Raw genomic sequence first — 11852 nt, 5'->3', positions numbered from 1 at the left:
CTCACTCGCTCGCTCGCTCACTCACTCACTCACTCACTCACTCGCTCACTCACTCACTCACTCACTCACTCACTCACTCACTCACTCACTCGCTCACTCACTCACTCGCTCACTCACTCACTCACTCACTCACTCACTCACTCACTCACTCACTCACTCACTCACTCACTCACTCCTGGAAATAATTTGGATGTCATTTGAAGGTATACAAATTGCTTTATACTCAAAGTGGTTTTTAACCTGGCGTCTGAAAATTTCCACCATCTGTCTAGTTTCTTACGACAAGATGCCGCAGAGTGAATGCGCATTTGGTCTGAAATCATTGCCATATACCAAGTCCAATCGAGATGCAGTTACACACGAATGTGTCAATAGCGACTGAGCGCGCGAACGCTGCAGGATATTTTGATAAAATATAAAGCATATGCTGCGAGCTCAGTTACAGAGAGATATGGCTTAGCACGGCCAGAAAACCGTGGCGTTACCATAACCGAAGAAAACAGTTAATTGTAAATTTGTGTGTTGTTCATTTCGTCCTGCTTGCGTCTGAATCCTTGGTCACTGCGCCCTCCCTATTCCCTGGAACGCTTCCGGACGCAGGTACTACGTGCCCCTGGTGACGTTCTTCTGCTTCGTCCTTCCCACGCTGGTGCCCATGTGGCTTGTGGGCGAGACCTTCTGGAACGCACACTTGGTGAATGGCCTGCTACGCTACACTGTCAGTCTGCACATGACCTGGCTGGTGAACAGCGCGGCGCACACCTGGGGCTACCGGCCCTACGACAAGCACATCGCCCCCACCGAGAACCCGGCCATGGCGTTCGGCTTGTTCGGCGAGGGCTTCCACAACTTCCACCACGCCTTCCCGCAGGTGGGTGACCACTGGTTCAGACCTTCCTTCAGGGGTGAGGGGGGGGGGGGGACAGGATAATAATGAAAATAGAACTAGAAATAGCATGCTGCAGGGAAAGAGCGCTTCATTCCATCATTTCCATCTTGTTTACCTAACAGGTTCTATAAAGCAAATAAAAGTTTAAATTCGCATTTCAGCTGGACAATGAAACATGCTGTGTGGAGGGCTACGGACTATCTTAAACCACCTCGTGGGTAAAAAAAAAAGATAGAAAAAATTGGTACAGCTACCACTAATGGCGCACGGCTGGAGAGAGAGAGAGAGAGAGAGAGAGAGAGAGAGAGAGAGAGAGAGAGAGAGAGAGAGAGAGAGAGAGAGAGAGAGAGAGAGAGAGAGAGAGAGAGAGAGAGAGAGAGAGAGAGAGAGAGAGAGAGAGAGAGAGAGAGAGAGAGAGAGAAGCGTGTTAGCGAGGTGGGTGGCGGAAGAACCAGAGGTCCGCCGTGACGGCCAGAGTTCGGGAGGTGACCACCACTTGGGTGGACTCCTCGGAGGTGCCCAGGCCTGCTCCCAGTGGGATTAGGAGGGGATTGGGGAGTAACAGCAGAGCTGATGGCCCCCCCCTCTCCTTTCGTCGGAGACCCGGATGTTGCCCCTCACATTTATTTCTGAACTTGCCGCTGAAAGTTCTCCATGACTGACAGGCCCGTGGATCGTTTCGTACGTAGGCTTTCACATCTCTCCAAAGTGGACCGCCTTAGAACGCGCTGGAACCCGCGGCCAAGTCCAAAGCCAACGCCCGCGCTTCGAACCCAAATGGAATTGTGTGCGTCCAGAATACGATCATAGCTCAACTGGATAGACGCCGGTTTCATAACGCGAGGGATCCACGTTCTGTTCCGACCACGGGAAGCGTTTCTTTCTGCTTTTTTTTTTCAATTGGCTGCACGTGTTATTGTTTCTGCGTTCCCCGCACCCCTCGGGCCTAGGGGGGGGGGGGGGCTGTGGTTAGGTTGCCGGTTTCACGCCGTGAAGGTCCCGCGTTCGATTCCAGAGACCTCCATAACCACATGTTCTTTCTTGCGGCGCGCACTCCCAACACTTGCTCGTGTGCTCCTTGCCTCCTCGCCACTTTCCATCACACTTTGATGAATTTTGGTGCGACGGGCGGACAATGCTGGGCCCAAACAGCTCCTCTGTTAAAATAAAAGGGGCCGCTGTATATAATGCAGCGACTGCTACTGCGATAATAAATGGTGTTCAAGAAATTATGGACCCAGTTGATTAAATTGTCCAATTTCTTATTCTCATATATGTATCACTATTTGTGGTTTTTACGCCACTATGTTTCAGGAAAGGTCTGTCTCTGTAATATAAGGCAAAAGAACGTTGTCTAAATATAGCACTCAACCCTCTTACCGAAACAACCTATAGCGCCGCTAGCACAAGCTGAAAAACAAAATTGCGAAGTGCACGAACGTAACACCCGACAAAATCGCCGTACGTTTTCCCTTTTAGGTGATAAATACTCATTTAAATATTTCAATCCAATCACCCTGTCAATTTTTTTGCAAGTAAGGATATCATCCTCGTACTACAAGTATGCTCATTATCAGTCGAATTCGCCTTGAAATTCATTTGTAAAAAGTAATGAAAAGTTATGCTCATACTTTCCCATTCATATTATAAATGGATATGTTTGTTGACATTTCTTTTAAAGAAAAGAGATTCGTGCAGGTTAACGAAGATTCCTAAAAAAGAAAGTGGGTAGTTTGGTCTATGAATTTTTTTCCACTTGACGGAATTTTTCGCAAGGTGTAGCCCGAGCACTGGTTATACCGTAGCCTTGTAGCTATTTGTTCGTGCACTGGGTAACACGCTTGAAGTCCGCATTCCCGCAAGTTATGTTACTTCGTCTAGAAATCATCGTAAAAATGGCGGCGCGAGAGGACGCTCGGAGAGATGTGCCCTTTCGGAGATGGGTAGTCAGCATCGCTGCTGGCGCAGGGTCGCCGATTAAATTGGCGATTCGATTAAATGGGCGACATGGGCGAATTCTGAGCCACCTCATGCTGGGTTTGTAAATATTATGCAATGCGCCGTAAGAATCAATAGAAGATTCGGATATCCAAAGCGCTCAACCATTCGTGGCGAACAAAACCTCCAGGATTGCTCTGCTCATCAAGTAGAAATGGCCTTGCGGTGTCCAAAACGTTACACAAAAAGTGAATCCGGCACACTGCCTGTAACCTCGAAGACAGCGGGCTATGCTTAGCAAGGACCATACGGAAGCGTTGGCCGACCAAACGTATTGTAAAGTAGAACACACCGTCCGTAACCCCTTCTAGAAAACAGGACAGAGAAACAGTGGGGGTAAAGGACAGGAGAAAATATTGCTCATGTTGGGAAAAAATTTGGCGCTCAAAAGCGGCCACGTAATTTTTATAAGCCATAAACAAGCACAACTCATCCAAAATGCATTGCAATACACGCGGCAAATGGGAATTCTGCCGGTGATCCCCCAAATGCCGCTGGGGTCCAGACCGCGCGACAACCTTTGCTTGCGGGTAATTGTTACGGCGCGGCGCGAGGACGCAGCAAGGAAGAGTTCTTGTCCGGAAATCCAGATGGCACCACGTATACCGCGCTGCTGAGTCTCGCTGCTGAGCCGCCCTCGGCTTTTTTTACGGGGAGCGTGGCTGTTCTTGAATGCGGGACGGGAACGGAGCTGCTTTAACGCAAAAGAGCGCCAGCTTTGGTTCACTTCGAGAACTCGTAGTAAGGGAAGCAAAGTAAGGGAAGCAAATCAGGACAGTTTTGCTTGAGTAATGCCCAGCTTGCCAAGAGGTAAGTAAAACCTGCTATGAAGACAGGAGAGTCAGCGTAGGAGGTAGATGCAGATATACGCCCGCGGAATATTTTGGAAAGTATGCGGGATATTGGAGTTGAAATTGAAGCCTAGCACCAGGTTTCGCGCCTGAACCGGGGATACTAATCTTAGTTTTTTTAGGAGAAGCTTGTATTGGTTGACTCCCGCCGTCGGTGGTGGCGCGCGCCCAAACGCCTTGCGGCAAAACTAACTTAATCCACGTGCTCAAATTATGACGATGTTCATGATACTTATGAAGTGTTGGGCACGAACCCACTCGGAGGGACTGGACAAGGATAAAGTGTCGACTCTACTGCTCTGGAGCTTATGGATTGAATTATAGTTCGAAACCCTCCCGGGGCGCAGCTCTCCTTCGCCGTTCGCAGCTGGCGCAGGTTAGCGCGCAAGTGTCGCTCTATATTACGCCACAATTGGAGCCAGTCAGCGTCGTTCATCGCATCACGCCACATCGCAGGTGCGGTCGCTCGCTCTCGTCGAGCAGTTCACCTTCTAGCGCGGCATGGGCCAGTGGGCTGCACGTGTTTGGTCCCCGGAAGAGCGGGAAGCCATTGAAGAACGCAAACGTTCCCGATTATCGCAGAAGAAGGATCTGCAAACCCGTATACCAAACATTTGAGTTCGCGTAAAACTCAGCGAAATGAAAGGGTTTCGTTTTTGTCCATCGATGGTTTTGCTTTTTCATTTCGGCCATTCCGTTTTTATTTTGGTAGAAGGGTTTTCGTTTTCGTTTTCGTTTTGTGGTCATTGCCTTTCGATTTTGGTCGTTTTCGTTTTCATTGAGGTCAAGCTTCACGTGCGCACCTGTTTCTGGAGGGGAGTGGTTATAATTTTTTTTCTGTGGGAGTGGGTATGTAATTATCTGGAACGCAATGCCCTAACAGAGCATCAGAGCGCGACATAAACAGAAAACGCGCTGCACTTTGAAAAGAGTGACAAAATAATACTGCCATCTGCCTATAAAAGAGCGCTGCAAAGTTCCCCATGTGACACACAAAAAATAGTAAGATGTGATTGATTGATTGATTGTAGGGTTTAATGCGCCGACGCAACGCAGGCGATGAGGCGCGCCGTAGTGGAGGGCTCCGGATTAATTTTGACCACCTGGGGATCTTTATCGTGCGCCGAAATCTCGTACACACGGGCGTTTTTGCTTTTCGCCTCCATCAGAAAAGCGGCCGCCGCGGCCGGCAATCGAACCCGCTACCTTGTGCTCAGCAGCGCAACGCCTTAGCCACTGAGCCACCGCGGCGGGTAAAATAGTAAGATTTAATGACGCCTCCGTTTCCTCGCAAAGTTCTGCGGCCGGTATGTCTGTGGCATCCACGGGTCAAGCGTACTCGTTTCGTCAAGGGCGGGCAGTCGCTTCAGCGACAGCCGAGCTGTATGTAATCAAAGCAGCCACCCGAAATATATTAACCGCCAGCCACAGAGACCCGTTCTGATGAGTGCTTTAATGATACATAATGATAATGATGATGATGATCACGAGGGAGGTGAAGCGTCATCTTTTTCAACACCCCCCTCAACTCAATTGAAATTGCATTCCCGTCAACACCGCACTCGCGTTCGGTCATCCCTTCCATAGTGACCTGACCTCCGGCCCTTATTGCGACTACTAAACTGTGTAGACGATCAGCAATGTGAAGCCTTGGACTCCCCGTTTTCTGATTTTATTGACATTGGTTCCCCAGGAAAACTTTAAGCGATACATCGGCTGCAGCAAAGTTCCTTTTTTTTTTTCTTTTTTTGCTTTCGCATCCCCTTCTCTCTGCATCACTATCTGTCTGTGGGCCCGCCTTTTTCAAAGGTACTGGCGGCCTCCTACTCCCCGTTCCCTCCAGTAGAGGGAACGGGAAAAAAAAGTTCCTGCAGTTTTGCAGCCGTCCCATTCCATATGGGCGATTTCCCGTGCAAGCCGGGTGAACTTCCCAAGCGTTGTAGTCCCACACAAGGGCTGAGCGCCAGGCCGGGGAGTCGCTTGCACCTATTTTACCGGTAGGTGCCCGGCGCCACCAAGGCACACGAATGCACCTGGTGCCTTCCACATCCGCGGTGGACGCTCAACTCGCAACCGCCTGTGGCAGGACATGCCGCCAGACTCTTTCACCCCCGGCAAAAAATAAAAAAGTTCCTGCGTTTTTGCCCCTTTCAATAGGGGCGATTTCCTGTGCAAGCCGGGTGAACTCCGACGTAGATACGTAGCAGCAGCCTCCCACGTATGCTCTCTACCACTGCGGCATACGTGGGAGGCTGCTGCTCCCCGACTTCAGCCGCTGGCCACCCACCAGTTTGAAAGTGAGAACAGGCGCCTACCTGGCGGGGTTCCTGGGAACCGTAATACCACGCCGGACCGTATCATTGGTTACGAGAAAGTGGTAGGTGCTTCGGTACCGCTGGGCACCAACCAGTATAAAAAAATTGTACAAGCACCCCCTGAACAGGGGATCCAGTGCTTGAGAAGTTACCCGACTTCGTCACGAAGTGCCCAGTGGAAGGGGTCGTAACTTCACCGCAGCGATGGCTCAGAGGTACAGCACTCGCCTCGTATGCGGGAGGTACTGGGTTCGAATCCTGGTACCGCCAAGCACCCACCGGTTTCTTTAATGGGTACGGACGTCCCTGGTCGAGTGCGGACCCTTGAAATGGGATTTCCCGTCTGGAAAGCTGCCTTTACCCTTGTGAGGGGCCCTGGAACCTTGTCCATCTGGCGGGGCCCCCGGCCATCATGCCGCGTTGCGCCATTGCCGGGGGTGAAAGAGTCTGGTGGCATGTCCTGCCACAGGCGGTTGCGAGTTGCGCGTCCACCGTGGCTGCGGAAGGCACCATGTGCATCTGTGTGCCTTGGTGGCGCCGGTCACCTACCGGTAAAATAGGTACAAGCGACTCCCCGGCCTGGCGCTCGGCCTTTGTGTGGGACTACAACGCTTGGGAAGTTCACCCGGCTTGCACGGGAAGTAGCTCCTATGGAAAGGGGCGGCTGGAAAAACGCGAGAATTTCTTTTCCAGCGTTTATATTCCGGTAGCCGACTGTTATTCAAAATCTCTCTCTCTCTCTCTCCTTCTCTGATTTTAGCCCAAAGTAAGACATAAAATGACGAGCATATACTGCACCACACGAATGAAAATTATTGTGTTTTCGTGAATTGCGAATCGTGTCAACCGTTGGAGCAATATTGCTAGCGGTTTCAACCAGGGAGCATATGAGGAGTGGGGGCGATGCGCCATGCCTGCAGTGCAACAAATTGCAGTTCGCACATAACAGTGTCCCGCTTTGGACATGAATTAAGGTTTGTTAAACGTAGTAAAGGGTCGAGACCGCCTGCACCTCTTTCCTATCATCACACAACTGATGTGAGCCGAAGGTGACGCAATGTCTCAAATCTGAGGCTGCAAGGAGAGTTTGCAGGGTCCAATTTTCCGAGAAATAACCTGTTAATGCGCCATTCAACACACGACGCTAAACCACAGAATAGAATAAAAAACGTGGCGCCAACTAGACGTGGACGAAGAAAACAAGGTAAGATATATACAGGCGCCTGTATACGTCTTACCTTGTTTTCTTCGTCCACGTCTAGTTTGCGCCACGTTTTCTTCTTTCTTAAAGTATATACCAACTAGCTCAGCAATAAGTTTTGTTAACACAGAATACAAAATTGTAATTGAGTTAAAGCCGCCGATTTTTAACCAATCACATTTTGTCATACTTGGCAGGGCGGTAAATACCTCAAATGGTTTGTAAGTAAGAAAGAAGAAAAAAATAATATTTGCAGGGAATACGGTAATGCACGCCTCGTGATTTTCTCCACGCGCAGATTCTCTACTCGCATGCCAGGCCTCGTCATTCGCCAAATTCGCTCACTTGGTCACACCGATTGGTCATTCTGGAGCGTTGTGGTGACGCCACCTGCTGCGTTTTTTTTTTATATTTTACCACAGTCATAATTTTTTAACACGATATTAATACGCTGGAAAGGGTTGGCTGTCAATAGCCATATAGCGAGAGTTTCATTGTAGAGTACTATTGAGTGTTCTCTCCCTATCAACAGTTATATTTTGCGTCAACAGTCGGCATATCAATAAGCGCGTTTACATGAATACGACAGCAGCGTATTGCATTGGTTCGTCGAATCGGGCGAATTCGACGCGTTTGCGTTTACATGCATGCGCATTGGAGGCTAGCGCCGCCCTGTGTCATATCTTGTATTTAGTTGTAGGGTTGTATTTCCGGCATTACCAGTTTCCGGCAGCCGGCAAGTTGTTTGTGTTCGTTTTGGCGTCTATCGCGGCTGCAGTGAAACCTGCGGGTCGTTCCCCGGTCCACCCGATCAATTACGACGATCGCTGAGCTAAATGTGTACATGCCGCGAGTCGTTCGCAAGAAATGGGTACAGCAGGCAATCGTGAAGCGTTTACTTTCCCTCGGTAACGGTCCGCGCACACGCCGGCCGCGCCTGCCTGCACGGTCCACAAAGCGGCTCGAACCGGCGCAGACCACGGTAGCAACAGCTTGTCGCCACTCTTCCAAATCAACCTGATCGCGAAAAAGAAGTTCCGCATGCGAGAAAGTAGATGCTAGTGTGGTGAAAAATTGAGCTCGGGATTATCAGCGCTGATTTTAAAACCGGAGATCAGATATCTGCCGCGATGCTTAGCCTATGCTGAACGGCCGCGGAGGTTCTCGAGACCCAGCACCGCGGCGCGCGGTGCGGCGAGCGTCCGAAAGATGGCACTACCTGCGCGGAAGAATCAAGACAGGCCAAGGCAGATGTCTTGGACACCGATCGCTCAAACGGCGATTATCGCGGAAATAAAGTTCCACATACGAGAAGGGGGACGGTAACGAGGCGAAAAGTATCGTCATCCGCAGTTGTACAGGCAGCGGCGATCAAATATCCGCCACGATGCTAAGCCTAAAGTTCCCAACATCCGAGCCGAGCCGAGAAATGCGATGCGACTGCCTCTACATACGTTCGGGAAGTCGCATTTGCGTTCTCGATCTACCCTGGTTTAGCGTATCGGATGCGACGCGTCTTCCAAGCGAATTGTCCTGCTTACATGCGATGCGATGCGGTATGGTAATGCGACAAATTCAATGCAATACGCTACTGTCGCATCCATGTAAATGCGCCTAATAACATCGATACTTCTGTGCCGCCTCTACGTCGTTAGAAAGCTCTGCCGGTCGTCCTGCTTCACAGAGTGGAATTGTTGATGATTGTTCTTTGTATGAATGGGTGGGTAGTTCCAAAAAAACGGGATTGCTCGTTAAGCCCACAGTCCATTCATTTATGTTGTTACCACGCTTTGCTACTCGAGGCCAGCGTTTATTAACAGCTTAGCTGTACTTGCTCGAGGTTTTCATCGGACGAAATATGGTACCGCAGTCGCACCGATGTGGAGGGAGCTTAGCCTAGAGCAAGCGTCAAGCACACATGCAGCAAGTAAAGATGCCTGAACGAGACGCTTATTTAGGCAAAACTTTTCTGAACTACTAAATCTGGTCGTAATGTTAATATTTGTCAACATTGTTGCACAAAACATTAAGCACATTTGATGCAACCCGTCAATACAGAAGTGATATTTGCGTTGTTACTTTAACTAAGATTACAACGCGGCTTGATTTTTGGTATAGCAAATACCAAAATACGCCGTGAAAACAAAAAGTGCTCACTGCGACCCCTCGTGCAGTGTTTCAAGTTCAAAAGTAACAAAAGGTTCCAATAGATGGCGCGAACAATTGAATACCGCGAAAATAAATATGCGCGAACGGGAATCGGTGTGCTGGCTTGAGAAGTTATATGAAGCCTAGCCTTGCGTTTCGGGAACTGCAGGCAGCTTCGCTGTTAACATCAGCGTTTGCGACGCGAATTCAGTGTAGGTGGGCTAATTTTGATCTTTTGCGAATTCGGTGCAGGACTACAAGAGCAGCGAATTCGGGCCCCTGCTCAACCCGGCTACCATCTTCATCGACCTAATGGCTTATATTGGGCAAGCGTACGACCTCAAGACAACGCCTAAGCACCTCATCCAGAAGCGTATCGAAAGGACCGGAGATGAGAAGCAGCATTTCCTGAAAGCCTTCGTGCCAACCTGAGCGCGGCTGTCCTTGTCTTGTTTTCACCGCGCACAGCATAACGAGGCTTGTACCTTAATCGCTGTTTCAATAGTTCGATGTACCTCACAGCTAGCTTGCTTGCTTACACAAATTGTCACCTGACACTGTTGAAACACCACCTGTTCATTCCATCCACTGCTTAGGAAATAGTGCGCCAAGTTTCTGTCATTTTCGCCTGATAAAAAGGGGAAGTTTCAGTCTATCAGAAGTCAAAATACGGCGAATTTAGAATCAAGGTCTATGAAAGATTGTAAAAGGCGCGTTTAGGTAATGTTAGTGTTAGGTTTATTTGTGTATTCACTGCGACACTAGTATGTGGGGGTTGAGGGCAAGTCATCTGGATTAACTAAGTGTGACTAACGTATTTCGCTTCATTACTATTTACAAAAGAAGTTAAATCAAAGACCACACAGAGAATTCGGAGAGGCATAGATGCAGTTGTTATATAAATAGCTGGTCATACACGGATAGGAATATACCTTGGTTCGTTTCAGAGAGTTATGGGAGTATAATCAAGATCCATCAAAAAGTGTCCGGAAAATTCAAGTGGAGAAACAAATTTATATTAGCATCATTGATTGTATATTGCGGACACCCGTAAAAGGGTTGTAGTTCACCTATTCTTCGTTAGCGTGTGTCGCGCGACAAGTTTAAATTGTTGTAGCCCGCCGCGGTGACTCAGTGGCTAAGGCGTTGTGCTGCCGAGCCCAAGGACGCGGGTTCGATTCCCGGCTGTGGCGGCCGCTTTTCTGATGGAGGCGAAAAGCGAAAACTCCCGTGTGTTAGAGATTTGGGCGCACGTTAAAGATTACCAGGTGGTCAGAATTATTCCGGAGCCCTCCCCTACTGCGTGGCTCATCGCCTCTGTAGCGTGGGTGCGTTAAACCTCGTAATCAATAAAGGACGCTGCTTGCCAATCAGGCAAGCAGCGTCTGCTATTTTCGCTGCACTAAAATGCAGTACTCGGTCACAATTAAAAAAAGACAATTCGAATGACACCTGGTTTTTTGCTCCTTTACTATTGGTTGCTTAATTGGGTCGCAATGCCCTTTAGCTTCTGTTTGATACTCTTCTTCTTGTGCTGCTTTTACTTAGCCGGGCCAGTAGTCATGGCGTCCGCAGAGATTTTAAGCGGAAAATACAGGAATACTCAATATAGACAACCTGTCTACATTCATGAATCCTTTTAAAATGATCGCTCTACTGAAGGGTAAAGACATCCTCCTTATATATGCCCGATTTCTGGACGCAGCTGTATTGTGATAGTAATGCGGCCTTTGCAATAACTATTCCCTGCCGCGAAAAATATTTTTACGGCTCTTAGATAGGTCGAAGTTCAGTCTTTTGTTATGTGAAGTATTTAATCCACAGTGTGTTTGCGTCTCGTGTAAGTTATCAGTGAATTGGTGCTGTGTATGACGATATCGTTTTCTTTACGCAATACGGGCTTAACGTTCATCCACAGCCACTAGACTAGACATGAACCAAGCAGTAGGGCGTTCAATGAATTGTTTGAAAAAAAAGTGCTGCAAAGGCAGTACTGCAGTACTACTGCAGTAGTGATTATGTGGAGTCAAGTAGACTTATTTTGCACTGCTGCTTCGCAAATAGGCTGCACGAAAATATTGAGAAGGAACTGAACTCCTTGTAAACATCGAATATTTTATGGCCATTGTACTCCTGCCGCTGGCGACATCTGGTGAACCTATTTGTTCATGTGGTGCTTGTAAACAGAATACTAAATAATAAATGAAACTTGTACATGACATATCGTTGTCTTCTTGTGTGGAATAAAATTGTACACAAAAGTATTTCACTTGCATTTTCTGGTCCACTGGCAGTGATTGTAAGCGTTCGTAGTTGTGAACATTGATGGAGCAATATTCCCAGTTAGAAATTGTTTTTTTGTTCTCATTCTCAACATCCAATCATATTTTGTCATTCTGCACCGTCAGTAAGCAAGCCATTACAAACCACTGCGTATTCAACTAGTGGTC

At 48.5% G+C, this 11852-nt stretch overlaps 1 protein-coding gene across 1 annotated transcript in view; it reads left to right on the top strand.

The window, feature by feature from the left end:
* The window catches only part of LOC144142157 (stearoyl-CoA desaturase 5-like), a 52736-nt gene extending 41115 nt beyond the window's left edge, over window positions 1-11621 (top strand). The window contains exons 5-6 of the mRNA XM_077673545.1: window positions 601-871; window positions 9655-11621. Of these exons, the coding sequence (XP_077529671.1) occupies window positions 601-871; window positions 9655-9834 (451 nt within the window). The 3' untranslated portion in view covers window positions 9835-11621. The remainder of the gene's footprint in view (window positions 1-600; window positions 872-9654) is intronic.
* Window positions 11622-11852: the final 231 nt, after the last annotated feature.

The sequence above is a fragment of the Haemaphysalis longicornis genome, unplaced genomic scaffold (genome assembly GCF_048455015.1).
Source record: "Haemaphysalis longicornis isolate Haplotype H1 unplaced genomic scaffold, Haemaphysalis longicornis Haplotype H1 scaffold_1, whole genome shotgun sequence".
Classification (NCBI taxonomy): domain Eukaryota; kingdom Metazoa; phylum Arthropoda; class Arachnida; order Ixodida; family Ixodidae; genus Haemaphysalis; species Haemaphysalis longicornis.
Note: the sequence above shows the minus strand (reverse complement) of the source record. Positions and strands in the feature narration are given on the sequence as shown.